We start from the raw sequence: 19,532 nt of genomic DNA, 5'->3' as shown, positions 1-19,532 counted from the left end.
GGTAGTGTAGCAGCGCAAAGACGTTACTATGTCTAATGGTATTTTGTGTCGAATTGCTTTGAATGCCTGTATCACTTTTCAAATCCCGTTTTGAATCCCCCTTGGAAAAAAAAAAACGCCTCTTTAGACATAATATAAAATCTGAAAGCTTTTAGATTTTTTTATTTATTTTTGGCATATCTTAATAAATTAATCACCATCTTTAATATCTGACTAATGAAGAAAGAAAGAAGTGCTTTTTTCCAAAATAAGTAGGAGAAATTACGTGATATGCATTAATTTTTAAAACAATTTCTTGCTTTATGTTTGATACCACTTTATTAATTTATTTTAATTGTTTTCTTGAATTTCTGAGTAATGGGATTCTAGAAGTGTAGTTTTTTTAGATATAAATGAGAGCAGAAAAATGGTTTTAACAAAGGATTTTGCTTAGATGATATATGATACTACGTTATTTAATATTTATTTATTAATTGTTATCATATGTTTATAAATTAATCGTTGTGCTGGGTTTCTGAATAATCAATTATTAAAAAATATGAAATAAACATTACATGCTTCTATACGTTCATGTTTCAAAAAATTAAATGTTGCTGAGAACGTTTCTTTAAAAAAATTGTTTCTGATTATAAATGTTTTATCTAAATGAGAATTAACCATTTTTCCATTTTGTATTTAATTTTGAATTATTATTATATTCCATTAATGAAGTAACAATTTTGTTCAAGATATATTCTTGCTGTGAATTACATGAAATATTGAATTTTTTTAAATCTTTCGTTATTTTAAACATTTATAATGAAGTTTAATCGTTTATTCATTCGTCACTGAGATTCATTGCATTTACATTTAGTAAAGAAAGCATATTTAAATAAATATAATCGTCTTCTTTTTAATCTAAGTAAAAATGGGAAAAAATCTGAAACGTTTATAAAATATATTTGTGTGGTAAGAGGAGCTGCATTAAACTAAACATAAACAGGTAATATGCTAAAAGTTTGCAAATCAAAGCTTTAAGTTCTAATTTGTGGATCAAAATTATTTATTACAGTCCCAAAGTGCAAGAGCAAAATATAAGCTGCTAAAATAAAATTTTAAGGTGCAAAATGTTGCACGAAAAATTTCATATGGGATAATAAAAATCAGGCACTTATTAGGCATTCGAATTTAAATGAAAATTAAGGATGGAGCTTGTTTATGAAATGAACTGAACAGGAAGATACTCAAGAAAATACCTTCAAAGTATGAAAAGAGAAACATTGTACCGCCAGAGAACACTAAAAATTGCCATGCCTATATTTTTTCAGTGATTCTGACGATAACAGTTTGAGTTTTTGCTTTAAAATTCATTTTACTGGATACAATTACTACTGAATTATGTAACTGGGCTAATAGATGGCCTGTATATTGTAGTCTGAATGTATTCGTAGTCATTATATCAAATTTACCAGTTACTAAAATTAAACTGCAAATGACCATTCTCCAACTAACTATTACTTAAGATTTCTCTACCTAACGTTGAACTGACCATTTGATATTTCCATAAAAGAAACGCGAAAATTCAAATGTGCGCTTGCTGGATTCTAACCACAGATATTCCATTTTGATCGTTGCAGGTGCTAGTTGCTAGTTGTGTGTTTGCTAGTTGCATCACGAGAACGTGTCACAGTATCTTAGCTACTCTACCTCTTAAAAGACAATTAGAAAGAGGCACAAGATTACCTCAACCAAATGTAAAAAAATGATATATTATTGTCAAACATATTTTTTACTTCCAGCCGCCACAACAGAAAACTCTGTGCGTTTACTAGGTGGGCACGTTAATCACTTACACGGCAAGAACGAGAATGATAGAAAGTGATATTTCCTTACATCCTGATTTTCGCATTCTTGTTAAGATATATTCAGTTCCATCCCCTGCCGCCCCTTACAATTGTAAAATGACTTACGTTTTTCAGTTCTCTTTTAGGCTATAAGATGTTTTAAATAGTAAATTTTTACTTAACTCCAATATTTATTTAGTATACTCTCACGTAATTATTACTTATAAAGCCTTTCAAAACAACTACCTTTATTTGTGCAGTGAAAGATTATTTAATTTTTTTTCGCTTTGCAGAAGTCAAACGATCCGCTAACGGCCGAGGGGATAAGATGGCTGAACACTGGTGCTCCTTCTCGCGTTCGGTTCTCTGCTAACTTAATAGCATATTTTCTGGCTTTTCCCATGTGTAACGTAAATACAAGCTAATTTATCTTCGAAAGTCTTCTACAAAGGCATCCACCCTCTTAAAAAAATAGTATTTGTTTGAGTTGTTCTGATCAATGAACTTCAGTAGACCGACAAGGTTAGGTTCTTCCTAAACTTTCGATTTCAATGACGTCACTGGACTTAACAAGAAAGGGAGAAACGTAGACAGCTTTGCAACAGATGATAAGACAGTGGCGTCATACAAAGCCAGTGGCTTTGATTTCTAGTCAGGAAGAGCAAACCACGTAGAATAGTAACCTTCGACTAACGAAACGTAAGCATCTGGGGGGGGGGGTGACAATTAGCATAGATGGATGTAAAATGATGCGTTTGAAGATGGGTGCCCTATCAGATTTTATTTAACCATTGTATGGTTACAGAGAAAGTTTATTTCAGTATTATATATGCAATAATAAAATAAATGTATCCGTATTATATTAAGTTGATCATGTTTCGTTGAAGAAAGTGATTAGTCTGTACCGACTGCGTATCTAAAAGTGATATTACACATCGTGTCCATTTTCTCAATCGTTGGTCGTAGATATTTATTTCCAATCTCAGAAATGTTAGGAATGATAAAGAAGTTCATGTTATGGTAATTTTAAGTTTAAAAATATTAAATGTCTTAAAAATTACGAAATTACATTTTGGTTTCTAATGTTTGGTCATTATAGTTTTATTTAGAAACGTTTATACTTCTAAAAAATAAAACACAAAAGTTTTTGCACCGAACTACAAAAAATGAACGGTTTATTTAATTTTAAATCAATGATTTGTTTAGATTATTCAATATATGAAAATCAAATTTATTACTCTGTTTCAAGAATCGTTTAAAAACCATACTAGGGAAACTATAGGCAGAATTGTTTTTCTTAGTATACTTCAGTGATATTCCTTTCTCATTTACTAACGGGTAACATTCTTTAATTTATAATTTTTCTGCATTTGTTATGCCAAAAACTTTTTCACACTATGAGTTTTCACGGGCTAAGAATGTGTTAATAACATTCAGATGTAGTTTCATTATTTTAAGATATAAATCTACATTAATACAAAAACTGGTTAGAATAAAAGTATTTTTCACTTCTAATTTATGCAAATGAGGTTACGAGCTGGTTAACTGGTTAACTGGCTACATCGTATTCTGCAGCTACGTTCTGAAATACTTATTATTTAAGTTCAGTGAAAAAAAATCTCTTTTTGAAAGAAATTTATATTTATCAAAACTTTTCAGGACGCACTGCGTGCTCACAGTTTAAAATAGCATTGAATAATAGTAACTGATTTTTTTTAATTTAAAAAATGTTAAACATGAGTTAATATTTGCCTTATTTAAGATATTTTTGTATTTGGAGGTATATGTTTATTACTAAAGGCCACGAAAATAAAGCCCCCGTAATGTCCGTAAAATGGACATGGCTATATAAGTGCATTGTGTGGAAATTCAAACTTCATTTTAAATAGAAAAATACATAGATGTGATATGCATTATAATATCTCCTTTGCTTAATTAACATTATATGCTATTATGTTTGCTTTTAGATAGGTAAAGAATTTTAATTAATTATCAAAGAAAATGTTATCCGAAACCATTTTACCTTTTCATTTCAGATTACCGGCTTGTGTATACCGGCTGTGTGTGTGTGAACTAGTATAATCATAGATAGACTGTAAGGTGAACACTTATTATAATGATTAACTTACAAACTTTTCTCAAGTTTTTGGAGAGTTTTTGTATTCAACAGCTATTTCATTTTAAACACAAAAATTTCTCAAATTAAAATCGAACTAAAATTTACAAAGTTTCTCCAGCTAAATTTACAGTGTAAATTAAAACGATAACTTGTAATAAAACTATTATAAAGAGGAGACTGCTTTGAGTTGAACTCAGTCTCAGTATCTTTAAACAGTAGTTTCTAATTCAAAGCTAAACATTTGGTCGAACTACACTGTCTCTCAACTCGGAACTCATTTATCGACATGTTCTTATCAGCTTTCAAATGAGCTTATCTTCTTAGCTTTCAAATGAGTGAGACTGGCGATGCGGTGAAAGCTCCAGTAGGCCACATTAAGGATTTATATCATGCATTTAAAATATGAAGTATGCCTGTAAATCTGCGCAACTTTGTCGATGTCATGCCTATTTTAATCAAAAATAGCAGATTTCTCATTTGTTTGAATCTTAAAAATATTGCCTGATTATGGCACAATAATAATGCAATTTTTACAAAATAAAATTGTTGAATAAAATAAAAAACAGTTTCTAATGAATTTAATAATTTGTTTTCTGGCTTAAACTGTAGTTTTAAGCATTAATGCACAAATCATTACAAGTATTTTCCTCTGACATTAACTTTGCTCTGCATTGGGGATATATTGTATTGAATTATCACTTCTCTTTTTCTGGAGGAAGTTGGTCTGCTGCTACTTACTTTACGATGCGACTTCTAACAGGGAATTGTTCGATAAATTCTTCTGATCATCATCATCATCATCATACGTTTTTATACACGTGTGGTACACGAGACTTTAAATCTTCGTTTCCATAGTTACCCTGACTCGCATGCCTTTCATGCCTCCTTTCAAATTAAGTATCCAACTGTTTTTCCTCATCTTCTTCAGTGCTGAGATCGAGGGTTGAATTACTGAAATTACTTTTATTTTACGAAGTTATTTTCATTTGGAGAGAAGCATGAATTCATTTGGAGAAAATGAGGCTTAGGCATTAATTTTTCAATACTCACTTTTAACATGATAGCTAGCTAGCTAGCTAGCTACAGTAGCTATTTTTGGCTTAACATAATAGCTACAATTTTATATTTATTTTCCTGTCTTCTATTAAAAGGAATTATTACATTCTCCTTCGCATATTCTTAATGTGTCCAGTCAGCAAACTCCAAAGATCTATTGTTCGAATCCCGACAAGGGCATAACTGATTGTCTCATGTTTCCAGGTTCCAGAAAACTTAATAACCTTAACAATAGCACCCAAATATGATTTATTGAATAATAATTCTTGATCATATGGTCCACTGGATTTGGTTTCTCTCTCCTCAGTCACACTTAAAGCGGGAAAGAATATGAGGAATTATCGTCTTCCTTCTGGTTTCTTTCTCGGGGTAACTGATAGCACGTGTGGCTACTAATCGGAAGGTCTGTCGTGTGGATTCCGACGAGGTAGAACGTTGTTGGTGCCGGATGACAAAGTTTTAGATTAAAGCAAACCTTTACTTTTGTGGAATAACATTTCATCGATAAGTGTCTGATCTTTAATAGGTCTATATATTTTAAAGACATGAAAAAGGAATTCGCGCTAAGTATGTCTCTTTTTTAATTACAGAAATAAAAATGAGAACTCGTAAAAGTTTTTTTAAATTATGTTTTTTAACTTCGCTTTATTTCACGTGTTTTTCTATATGCAGTATTTGTGTAAATATAATGGTGCTCCCAGAAACTCGTTGTGTTATGAAATTTCTTGGAGCTAAGGGCCAAAATGAAACTGAAGTTTATCGCAGATTTTGCAATGCCGAATGAAAACTGCATGATTGAGAATATTGCTCGTTTATGGTACTAGAAGTTTCAGGTATGAAATGCAACCATAAAGTGAAAGATAAGAAGAATTTCTGGGAAGAAAATTTGTAACTACTGTTGAAATTTTTTAAAAAGATAGCTTTTCAATACATTTCAGTAGCTGAAATAAGCATTTTCCAGTCTGATTTCAGATCCGAAGTTTAAAATTATAAATAAAAATATGGAAGAAGATTCAGTTTTAAGATTTAATTTATGGAGAGATTTTAATTAAAGCTGGAAGTATTCAAGCCATCCGAAGACTTTTCTCAGCCTTTGGTGAACAAATAAGCAACTAATTATGACACAGTAACACGCCAAATAAATACTAATTCAGAAGTCAAACAACAAAAATCAGCGTTATATTTTCAAAATTTTCGCACGACTAGTTTCGATGGTTTTACCGAACCACCATCCATTGCAAAACCGCAAATGCATTTGCGGTTTTGCAGCTGAGGTTTTCACCATTTTGTTTACTTTTGGTTAACGCATTTTATAGCAAACAATATGTTACATTTACGTAATGAAACAGAGAGTAAATCTCATGATATCAAGAGTAATAGTCAAAACATTCTATTAAAATTGAATTTGATATTCTAGCGTAAACTATTGGTTCTAAAGTATTCAAACAAAACATGATATTTGGAAAATGAAGCCTATCACAGAATGATACTGAAAAGGGTTAAAGAAAGCTTTTGAATAAATTTTGTGTTTTTTAAAGTCAATAAGAAAACGAAAATTCCCATAAAAGGCGATTCACAAGTCTCTTATATTCACCCTCTTCAACTAAATATGGAGTCAAAGATCTTACCTTGCTCAAATTTAATTCCACTTAAATTTGTATTTCGAGTAGTTTCTTTTTTTGATTTACATTGATTTCCTATCTGCTTCTTTTAAAAATCCAATAACCGTTTGTTCTTTCATGCATATTCAGAATAATTTAGCTCATCTGTATCGTGGATGAACTTTAAAAATACTGCGCTTGAATAGGTAGTATTTGGAATTATTTAATTTTAAGCTTTTAAATTCCAATTTAATTTTAAAACGCTTTTATTGTTTTTCTATCTCTTTTCATTTTAAAGCAATTTTAAAATTTACATTTCTGGTGATGGATACTTTATCCAAACATTTTCCCTCTTAAAATGATAGGAACAGTAGTTTGCAATTTATTGGATTATAGTAATCTGCCTGAGGTATTACTTTATAGGGTTATTTTTAAGAGAAAATGGCTCATATTCATGTTACATATGGAGAAGAACATGAAAATGCTCATGCAACCCGTCCATTCACCAGGATTCGAGCTCGGGTGACGCTACCAGTGTTCAGCTTATCCACTTAGTCTCTGCTAGGCCCTTGAAATATTACTGCGTTACGTGCTCTGTAGTTTTAAGTTTATTTAATATTAATTCTATAAAAATTTCCTTGGTTATCAAGCTATTAACTCATCTCAAATGCACTGTGGGTTTTAGGAGAAGCCGTAAGAAAATAAACGTATGGCACAAAATAGATTTTAATCAAAGGTAAATTTCCCGCTGTTACTTATATATTGTTTCCACCTTAATTTTAAGTTTAAATTTTCTCATCGAATTTCAATGATTTCTACTCTTAAATTTACAGTTCCTTTCTTTGCGATTTATCCCAAATAATGAAATTCAGTTATATTCCGAATTCAAACATTTTACAATAAAAGTAGTTTTGAAACTTTGAAAAAGAAGACAGTCAAATGCCAAATCAGAGCATTATTGTGGATGAATTATAACTTCCCGTACAATGTTATTTTTACTTTTGACGGTTTGTTTTTACCATTTGAGGCCAAGCCTTTAAGTGAGAAAAAAACACAGTCTTTGTATCATCGTTTTTTACATCAAAAGTTTCCTTTAGTCATTTCATTTTTTCACTGTTCAGCGTTTTAGTTAATTTAATTTTCAGATAGTATATAATTACTACTTGAAAGCCTACAGCATGAAATTTCTTTCGTATTTCTCTAAAGGCACAACATTACTTTCTTTTGAAAAAGACTTTCCTTTTAGTGCTGAGTATGCTGTCTGTTCTTTATAAATACATGGAGTTTACGTCTCATATTTTAAGTTTTCATTTTCGTCGTCACCAGTGACTATTCTATTGAAAGATGCCTCTTCGTCTAATGGTATAAGACCAATTTTTGGATTATTCTTTCAATTTCATATCCGACATTTCATGCACAGCCCACTAATCGAGTCTCTGATTTTGTTTTATAGATTTTAAAACCAGTGAATTATTGAATTCTTTCACTGAAGTAATTCACATAGGTCTTATGATGTTAAATTAAAACATTAGTATTCTTTGCATGGACGAAAAAGCGTTTGATGCGTAGGATGATTAAACATATACACTTTACAGAAAAAAACATATATTTAAAAAAAATAGCAATCAACTTGATTTACCTTGATGATCTTCGTGGTATAAGCAAGAGGCAAATTGCAATATTTGTATTTAATCCAGTTTGATTAACTATTTTCTGAAATGTACATAACAGAATGGTATCATACAAAGGTGTAGCTAACGCCGCTTTGTTCAGTGCACATGGCCCCACTGACATCTGCAACTCAGAGTTTGACCTTAGTGTTTATTGACAGAAAACAACTCTTTTATAGCATTGCAGTATTACTCGGAAGAATCTTTTGCCATCTGAAACTGCTTGGGATTTATAAGCGTGGTAAATAACAGTGAAAACGGCAAGATGGCTTAAAGACTATATGTTTTAAGACAATTTGCCTGTGCCGTCTAAAAATAATTGAAAAACTCTTAAGCTGTAAAGGACTACGAATAAATGTGCCGTCTGGAAATAATTGAAAAACTCTTAAGCTGTAAAGGAACGTATAAATCCGGGACAAGGCCTGAAAGAAAAGTATAACTGCTTCAAGATAATAATACAAATTTCCAGATAAATATCGCCTCGTAACTAACCTGCTCAGTAAAAACTTGGCTGCTAAGCTTTTCAATGTAGGGCTTATAACTGTCATTGGAACTTCCGTGTTTGGGAAAACTGCATTCATATCAATTGATTGGAAAGCCATTTATATTAAAATAGCGATTGTTAGTACTTTTCTGACCTCATACTAAAGGAGAGCACAAAGTGCAATTATGATACTGCAGGATGAAAACATGATCAACAGAAGCATTGCTTGTACAATATTGCTGTTTATAGTGAATAGAAATATTGCTGCTTATAGTGAATAGAAATATTGCTGTTTGTATTCGATAGGATTTATGTACGTGCTGAGATGCTGGGATGAAGTCTTATAATTCTCTATTTTCTTAAGATTTTTGCTTTTTGTGCTGAATACTACCACGCGTGTATTTTGAGCAGATATAAAGGATATATCAGGAGCATATATCAGAATCGAAACATATGAGAAAATATACTGGCCCGCCAAATATCCTGATATATAAATCTATAAAAACTATGGAACTTCCATAGAAGAGCTGATACATAGCGGAGTACTTTCTCAAAAGAAGTTAATACCTTACGGACCATACTAGAGATCACTGATATGCTCAATCAGGGGACATTTCATGTGGACACAGTTGTAAGCATAATTCTCATAATGGAGTTTTACAGGTTAAAATTCTTATTAAACCCAACAGATGGCTGCTCTGTTATTTGTGAAAAGCTGTTAAGAGCCTGAAATGTCACTTGAAAATTTTTATTGGAATTATACTGTAATCTCTTTATGTTCTAGGTGGGATTGCACGATGTGGCATAACATGTAAAATCTAGATTCTTTGGAAAGCTTCAGTTGCTCACCTCCTCAACCTTCCTTTGTAAATTCTTATAAAGCTTGAAATTTTTTAGGGTTATTTAGTTTAAGAAGGAATTACCAGTTAGCCCATGGTACATTGCTGTATCCATTATAGTTTTACCTATGCTCATAACTGTGAAAATCTGTGTACCAGTTAGAGGAGATGCCAATTCCTCTTATGATCAAAATACTGCATTTGTTTCCGAAACTCTGTACTTTTGAAAATTTTTACAGACACATATTGTGTAAATTTTTCTTTGTTTCATAACAATGTGCCTTAAGCACTCACTTTCACTTTTTCAGTTTGAAATGATGTGTTATGATGTTATGCATCATATCAAATAAATACATTCATTTTTTTTCAGTAACTTTGAAGAAATCTATGCTTTTATGTCTCTTAAAAAGTGTTTGAGCATATATGTGCATAAGCGAATGTATGGCCATGTATATATAAAGAGAAAAGTCATCTCGGCTTTCCATTTATATAGCGATATTCCATTTACATACAATTAGGGATTGAGCGATGCATTGCTTTGAAGAATCTATGCTTGAATCATGCTGTGTAAATGATTTTGATGAAAACTAATTAAAATATGAATTGCATTCTTAAACATAGATAGATTAAAAATATTTTGCTCCAGAAATGTTTTTTTATCAAATAATCCAAAAACATTAAACTTGTGCTAGAATATGATTTCAGAACGCAGTTAACAAAGCATTGTGCGGTGACATTTTGTAGAAAAACATTCCTGATACTAATGGTTCATCGTTGTTAGTAACGCTGTTCAGTTGGCTGAGTAGGCTATTATGACTATTTGTTCTCTAGAAACTGAAAGCTGACCCTTTTAAGATCAACAGAGTGTATTAATTATAGCAGCTCTGACATGTTCAATAAAAACGTATTCAGGAGCCTTGAATCGTCAGTTGACGAAGACAGTCTTCTCATCTTGAATGTTCTAACATAATCGCTGAACTATCTGTGTCTAAAAATTTCCGATTTGCAATAGAAGGATTCGTATCCTAGTTCTTGCATGTAAGTCCAAAATTTGATAATATCTGCATTTTTTCATTGAGCTTACTATTTGTGGAAAGCAAATTACATCAATTCAAATAAATGCAAAACTAAACAATTAACATTGCCGTAACGGTCACAGTGACTGATGCTAGTGAGATAGTTTTATACCAAGTAGTGCTTGGAATTATTCCGAAGGCTCTATGTAGGCCCATCTGTCAAGATAATAGATTTCCAGTTGTCTTTAAACCAATTTGCATGCGTCTAAGATAAATTCAAAGTGAGGTTCTACCGAGGCGGGACTATTGCTAGTTGAAAACTCTTTGCTTTAAAGTTAAGTAATCATTGCATAGATTAGCGACTGCGCTATCTATGTATAAAGGATTATTTACACTAAGCAAAGCACGTCATCTATTTGAGGGAAGGCATGCTGACTTAAAGGACTGATTCATAAAGACATTACACTTGTAAAAACCACAAAAACTCCCATAGAGCCGGTCAGTTGATTTTAGTAAACACCTTGCAAATACTTTATAGTTAACCAAGTATATTTTATAGTTAACAAACCCAAGATTTTGTGTTTGTTGTTTTTTAATTACTACTATAAAACCTCTCAATGATTTTTTACAAGATCTTTCGCCTATTAGGTGGCACTCTGTGTTTATCATTTAAGGCAGTATCTGTGTAAAAGCCTTTAGGTTGATGCCAGACTGGTAAAGAAGATAATGGTAATGTTCCACTCGCTGGGATTTCAACCCTGGTCTTTGAGTTTTCAGCATCTTCACCGCTGTGCCTCTTGCGGGCGCGACTGTCCGCTTAAGATATCATCTTCTTCAAATTCTGTTTATGCTCTAGAATCTGACAAAACAGTCCAAAATGTTGATATACACAGATGACTCAGTGTAGGCCTCTGCTCTTTCGGATAACCTCTGATTTCGGATAACTTTTATGTTATTATCTGGTAAAGACCTTGGGCTTAAAATCGATTATACCACCACTGCACGAAAACGGGCTCATATTCAGCAACCGTTGCTCAAGTGACTAACCAATAATTAAGGCTTCTTTGAACCGGACATTGGCACCTTATCATATCTCGTTTATTAAATGGCATCTCTATGTCACCGTATAAAATGTGTATTTCTAGTGCCTGTGCGCAGTATTTAAGAACATAAAAGCCTTTTTTAAGATTGCTGTTTAATTATAAAAATAGAAGGAATCTAATTTTATATGATATGCTGTTATATTATTATTTTTACCTAGTTATATAATTAAATACCCTTCAAATGCATTATTAATTTCAGGCTTTTCTTCTGTATACCATAAATATAAGTGATATCCTTGCCAGAGTTAAATCCACAAAAGTAATACGCTTCATATGTATAACCCTCGACTTCTTTGCCATCGCCATCCTTAATTATCCAGTAGATAATGTAATATTAAAAACTGCGAATAATATGAACTTAAAATGTTTAAAATGAACTTAAATGAACTGTTTAGAAATTAAAATGTTTTTCAACAGGCTGCCATGGAAGAACCACTTTATGCTACAGTAAAACGGACACCTCGACCACCAAGATCAGATTTTCACGTGTATCATTATCCTGGTAAGTTCAAAGATTTAAAATTCGTCAATAATTTATATTTATTTATATCTTACAGTTTTATATTTATCCATTATTTCATTGATAAGTGACGGGATAGTAAACAGAAATTTTCAAATGCAAATTTTCTTCCTTGAAACAGCATAAAAGCAAAGTAGGAGATTTTTTTATATACAATCATTATAAAGTTTTGAATCATACAAAGTTAAAAAAAAAAAAGAAATATTTTTAGTGGGAACGAACTGCGAGTTGTAGACATAAATTTTAAAAATTTGCATGCGAATTTAATTCGGGAAAATATTTAGTGACTGACATTTTGTACTTTTTCAGAGTGTTTCCAAAAAATGAGTGACTAATTATTTCTGGAACAATTTGTCGTAAAAACATAGGTTTTGCTAAAAAATGCATCAAATAAAATATATTTCTTGCAAGATACCCGGTCATATGAATTTGTTTAGTCTAAATATACAAAATTTAAACTCTTATGCGAACACAAAAAAAATATTTTATGTTTTCAGTATTTTAGATAGCTCAACATTTTTTTGCTCAAAAGTGTAAGATTCACTGAATGGTAAAACAATACTATATATATGAAAAGAGAAAATGCAATTTTTAAATTAGATTTTAAGAAATTTTATTTATGAATTTGGAACTTTAGATTAAGCAAGGAGAGAATAGCATGTTGCATTATTTCATTTAAAACTTTAAACAAACAAACGACAACAACAACAAAAATACTTGTGTTGAAAAATGTGCAGCCCACATGTTTTTTCTTAAAATGTTTGGAATCTTTTTACTTAAACTTGAAATACACTATGCTAAAATATAAATTTTTGGTCAAACAATATTTTTTATTTACTTAGGCAATAACATTTTAAAAGACGCAAGCACCGATTTTCAGGTAATTAAGGTGAGCTTTTTCAAGTTGTGTCAAATATTCTTTCTGTATTAAAAAGGTGAATAGAATATTTTAATGGTTACCTTCTAAACGCATATTTTTTGAAAATTCTATACCGTTTGAGAGAAAGAACTGAAATTATTTTACAACTATGAAATTAAATGAACACGATATGTAACAGAACTCAAACGTATAGTTATTAAAGAGTTATACTTCATCTTGTAATGCTACTGTAGTCCCAAATAGACATTAAGCGAGTTATCGCCATATCTGAGATAAAGAACAAAGTCTTAAGAAGTTATAACAACCTTTTTATTTAAATATAAGGGTATACTCTGGTTCTACAACAACCTCAAATTGGAGTGATGCAAATAAAAAGAACTGTCAAATTTAAATTACACATTGAACAGTAGTCAAAGAATACACATTTAAATGCTAAACTGGAAGATGCCTCAATAATTTTCCCTGCGCGACAGAATTAAAATATCGGCGGCGAGAAGACGGCGAAGCCGAATAATTGCAATTAATAGAGCTGGCAGGAACTAATCACGTAGTGCACACGCAATGGCAGAAATACACACGCACTTTCTTTGAGAACCAAAACCTTTACTCACATCTAATTTGTAAACTGATGAGGAATATGGAAAGAGGTACTTATAGTAAAGACAGAACTTATAATACTGGTTAATTAACATAAGATACCCTATACTATAACTAAATAAAAATATATCTAAACGTTGTTTTTGATCGCGAAGAGACGATTGAACGAGCTTGGACTTAGATTAAATCCCTGGTTCTAGCATAAGTTTTAATTATTTAAGAAGTCAAACAAAAATCAGCGTTATATTTTCAAATTTTCACAGGACTAGTTTCGATGGTTTTACCAAACCATCATCCTCAGCTGCAAAAGCGCAAATACCATTTGCGAATTGTTATTTGGGCATAAATTAATTTTTTAGTATAATGTATTCCTAATTTTAAGTAAAAAGACTCCTACCTTTTTAAGCGAAAATCAATTCGCTATTCATTTTTTCACAAAAAGTATATTTTAGGTTTAAAGGAAATAATTCACCAATCATTACCTGCTTCTTCTAAGGTGCTAAGCTTCTAAATGAAATGTCCTGAAACCTGAATTGAAAAATTTAACATCTCTTTACAGATGTACATCATTTTATTTATTATAATCTCTCTGCTTATTCAATTTAATTACTCCAATAAGCTAAAACTTTACAAAGTACACATTTGTGCTCAGAAAATATTTTATTGAAAAGCATATAAATTATCTCCCGTTTAAGATTCTTAAAACTTATTCCCTTAAATTTCCAGGTGACACAATGGCATCAAGTAAATATATAAATGACGTACTTTTACTCTATTCCCAAGGTCATATTTAATACAAATCGTGTTGCCAAGAGCTCGTCACTTTGAATAAATGCGTTTGCATCTAAAAACGCTCTCAAAATGCGATTACACCAAACTATAGTCTCTAGAGTTATTAAATGTATTGTATCTTCTCCTTTTGCTATTTCATAATAAATACTAATCGATTTCTTTGAAAACAATATTACTAAATCTGTGTTCAATAAATGTAATTGTGTGGTTTTAGGAATCTAGGAAATGATTCTAAGATTCCATTTATTTTATTTGCTTATTTATTGTTTTATTTTTCATGTGTGTAACTTCGAAAGGAATTGAAAAATTTTGAAGATTAAGCTTCTGTTGTTTCATGCTGTTCAGTGCTTTGCCACATGATTCCATCAGATCTAAACGAAGATTATGTGAAAAATTTATAATAAACCACTAATTCGGCCTCCAATTTTACTAATTTACGATTAGTAGTATATTTACGTTTTAACTTTCTGAAGCACCATTATTCTTAAATTATTTATTTTCATGTAATTTGTTTAAAATGATAGTGATGACCAAAAGCAGAAATTTAAATAAATCAATCGATATGTCAGTGTTTCATTTTTATTATTAACGAAATATTCAAACTAAATAAAATCTGAACGCTTGCTTTTAATTTGCTTCTTCCTATTGCCCTCAACTTCAGTCCTCACCTTTTGTGTGCTAAAAAATGATCAAGAGATATATATGTTTGTATCATAGAAATACATAACGAAAGCATTTGTACATTTATACTTGAGAAAATGCCCCGCTTCTTCAAGCTGAGGTATTCAAAAATCAACTAAAATTAAATTCTCTTAATGTTTTGTTTTCTCAAAATGAAGATGTGTTGTTAAATCCCTTTTTTACATTTTATCATTTTTTAGAGATGAATACATTTTAGAATGGCTCATAACATTACGCAAAAGCAGCCTGTCTAAGAGTTTTGCCTAACAGGAGAATTTAAGATCTCTATTTAATTATGAATTATATTAGATAATACCTGCTTTATACTAAAAACATTTTTAGAAGTATATAAACCATTCCATGAATATTTTAAGCTGTCATCGGTATTAAACTTTTACCATTCTGGTTAATAGACCATCACTAATGTTGACAACTTTCTCGAAAAGGACTTTTGGAACTGAAAAAAAACACTTAAATGTTTAAGTAAAAGTTATAAGCCAAATAACAATTGTTAGAGCTCAAACAACATTTAATTAGTCTTAATTTTTATAAATTTATACAAATTAACGCTAATTGATGTTGTTTGAACTCTCTAACAACATAAATGTTATTTAAAAGTATTATTAATTTGTTGTGGAACTTTCTGCTTTCATAAGTTGCACACTTATATAAATATTCATGCAGTTAAACTACAGTACTACGTTTCATCATACACTGTTATAACTTTATCCATGGTGCACTGGTTTTAAAATCTAGACGTGGTAATTGTAATAAAAATAACATTTTGAAATGTTTCTAACGAGAGATATTTTATTTTATTTATGCGATGAAATGAAAATAGACAGTTTAAAATAAAGTGTATGACGTCGGTGTAACATAAGAATATTTTAGAAAATGTTCTGTACAAAAATGAAACTGTTTCATTTTTTAACAAAATGTCGTTGATTATAAGTTGTCCTAGAAAATGACTCATCTTCCAAGTAATTCGGATAAAGTGAATACCATTGCATATGTAATGTAATGAATCTATCGTTACTGTCCAGCAAATATAGATGATTTCTATGTTTTAGTGGTTGTATGCGGTAAAGAACCAAAACAATAGAGACAGCACTCTCAGTTGTGCCTGAAGTGCCATAGTGTGTCTAAAACACAATCCTATTAAGTTTAAAATAAGATAAATTATGAGTGAAATTAAAAGGAACATGAGTCAGGGTGCTTTAGCAGCGAATAAAAGAGATTCCTCCTTGATTCGTAAATGTGTTATATACCCTGCACAGAGTAAGAAGCAACGAACTAGAATGTTATAATGAAACTTTGAAAAGTGGCATATATGATATGCCATGGCATATGCATATGAGAAGTAAAATGGTTTAAAATAATATAGCCATGGTCAAACTGCAGATAAACATTTTTGTGGCTATGAAAAGTTAAGATGATAAGCTTTTCAGGTTAGGGTTCATTGACAAAGTACTGGAAAATTTGAAAATTGTAAATTTCTGATCCAAGATTTCACTGTGCTTTTGTGTTTACAAAATGAATGCAATAAGAGTACTGAGACAATTTTAAAGTATAGAAAGTAATAGCAACCTTTCAACATCCTATCTTTCCACAGGAACCTCAATCGCCGCTTGAGCCAAACAAATATATAAAGCCTCGTTAACTGGTTGGGGAGCTCACAAGAACTACAGAATAAATAGCATATCATTAGAATGTATCGAAATAACTTCACGAAAACGATCTTTAGAAAAGACAATCTGCATTGCACGTTCCATTAATATTTGACCTGAATGCAAGAAGAAAAAATTATTACAGTGAGTTTGTAATCATATTCTCCACCCTCGGAAGCAAAATTTGATCGTTCTGATTAATGATAAGAAACGCTTCGTGTTGCAAAGTCATTCTTGTCTACATTTAACAGAATTTGTTATGCATCCTATACAGAAAGAGAAATACATACAAAAGTAGAGTTTTGCGTGACATGGACTGTATAATAAGAAAATAGAAATAGAAATGCCTTTATGTTCTTAGTCAGCGATATCACGAATTTTCGCTATCGAAACGAGAGACTTGTATTTAACTTGTTTATATTTTATTATCTTGTTTACAATTAACCTTATATTTGGCTTAAGGCATGAAGAATAATGCTCCCATTCTTAAAGTTGTTTAGGCGCAGGAATCGCAGAAACAAATAGTTTAGGTCATGAAATGACTACGAAGTTATCCAGTTTACTACTACGACGTTATCCAGCAGGACTCAATTAATCACCTTTGGTACAAAGATGTGACTATTGTTACACTATCCTCTTAATTTATTGATTCCCGAAGAGAGTGTTTTAAGTCGCTGGGAGGCATTTATGATTACACCTTGATTACCTCTGCAAGACATTTCATCTTTTCGTTCCTATTTAATGACATATGATGAAGGTCGTTACAGTAATGGAAAACGAGATATGATGAAAACCTTAAAGGACTATGGCGAGAGGGCGGAAAACAGAATTATATATTACTATCCTTTCCATTATTTGCCATTTTTCAAAATATGTTTGAGCTTTTGATGTATTATAATCAAATGCCTTTGCAATAATAAAAGGTGTTTGAGCTGTTGTCTTTGCTACTTACATGTCATATTATGAAATAGATTTTCTCATCACTCGATATATTTTACTTTTGGTATTTATTACTTTTTTGTGATGAGTTGAATATAAAATTCTAATTTCGGCCAAAATCGCTCGTAAAGATACTGTATTCATTCATGTACTCTGATTCATGATAACAGCTTACGTATGTTACCAATTTATACGACAATACTTTTCATCATTATGGATACATTTCATTACTGTTTGTAATTTAATATTTAGCATGCAGTTTAACAAGAAAATAGGAATTCTGGAAGTTCACCATGTAAAGATCTAGTTATTACCAAGATACAATTTTAAGCAGGAATATTTTCTACATTTGCTTGTTAAAGGGGGTTATCGACTTACGTAGCGTCTTTAGCTCTTGCAACGTTTGTAACAGTTAAAAGTTTGGAAAATATTTTAACGACACCAAGCGTTTGATTTTTCATCCTAACCAATATTCCATATCAGTGTTTCATTTAGGAGGTAAACAATTATTTTTCGGGAGATGCGATCGTCGAATATTAATCCCCATCGTTGAATATTCACCGTATGTAGCATCAGATATCCAGATTAAGGTAAATAACATTAATGCCATTAATACAATTTACATATTTCTGGATGTACTATACAGCATGCCATTTTTAAAATTACGCAGAAAGTAGCTTTAATAAGCATTTAGTCATATAAAAGCGTTTTATGTATTTCAAGGAATAGTCTGATATCTGTTTGTCTCGGAATCAGAGATATTATTCTGCTGCTGGTTCCTTGCCAAGAAAATAAATTTGTTCTTTGCCAAAGAAAAATGCTGCTCGTGACGGAAAGAAATCCGCATTAGTTGTCAACTTTTGAAATCGATAAAGACTTATATTAAAATTAATCCCAATTTAAGACCGGAATTTCGCTATTTTAGAGTTAGTGAACTTCTGCTACACGTCCTGTTTTAGTTATAAATCATTATTTTTTAGAACTCTTTTGATTTTCTTTTGCCTAATTATTCGGCGAAGTTTATTCTTTATGCGCGCAAACTACCCTGTTTATGAAAAGATACTGATGAAAAATTTTCTTTTGAAATAATTAAGGAATTTTATTTAAAATTTTTGCCACTCTAAGATTGTATTTATATCTCAGATCTTACATCTTATTTACCAAAAGCATCTGTCAAAGAGTTTCAAAATTCGAGATAAAAATATGAATTTTTTAGTATTTCATTTTAAGGGTACCTAATAAAGGATAGTATTATTTCAAATATGGCGTTTGACAAATGCTGTCTAAAATTTTCTTTCATCTGTACCATCTCAAGTGGTAACACTGTTTTTCATAACAAAATGTTTATATACATCGTTTTTCATGTTCATGTTTTTTCATTCCAGGGGAAATGCCAGAATTCTTCCTTCAAGGTAATCTTATATATTTTAGACATTTAGTAATCATGAAAATGACTCATGTGCTTAAAAGACGTCAATTGCCTTCAATATATTGTATTTTACGCTTAATACATCAAAACATATAACTGTCTTGATCCTAAATATATTGAAATCCATATTCGTAAAAATGTTCTTCGTTTCTAAATATGATAAAATATCGATACGATATGGTACCCCATATCGAAGTATAGATAAAAATCGACGTGATTTATGTTATATCTGTTGACTTCAGTATACAGTATCCTACAACGAAAATGCTTCTATAACACCAAAACATGAAATCTATTTATATAGAGCTCTGAATTA

At 31.0% G+C, this 19,532-nt stretch overlaps 1 protein-coding gene across 1 annotated transcript in view; it reads left to right on the top strand.

Annotated features, from left to right (window-relative positions):
- LOC118186524 (cell adhesion molecule Dscam1-like) overlaps positions 1 to 19,532 on the top strand; it is a 685,332-nt gene that overhangs the window by 650,947 nt on the left and 14,853 nt on the right. Inside the window, exons 23-24 of the mRNA XM_085815869.1 lie at positions 12,129 to 12,213; positions 19,173 to 19,199. Of these exons, the coding sequence (XP_085671995.1) occupies positions 12,129 to 12,213; positions 19,173 to 19,199 (112 nt within the window). The remainder of the gene's footprint in view (positions 1 to 12,128; positions 12,214 to 19,172; positions 19,200 to 19,532) is intronic.

This window comes from Stegodyphus dumicola, chromosome 4, assembly GCF_044657685.1.
Source record: "Stegodyphus dumicola isolate Sdum_Otavi_A_Nest chromosome 4, ASM4465768v1".
Lineage (NCBI taxonomy): Eukaryota > Metazoa > Arthropoda > Arachnida > Araneae > Eresidae > Stegodyphus > Stegodyphus dumicola.
Note: the sequence above shows the minus strand (reverse complement) of the source record. Positions and strands in the feature narration are given on the sequence as shown.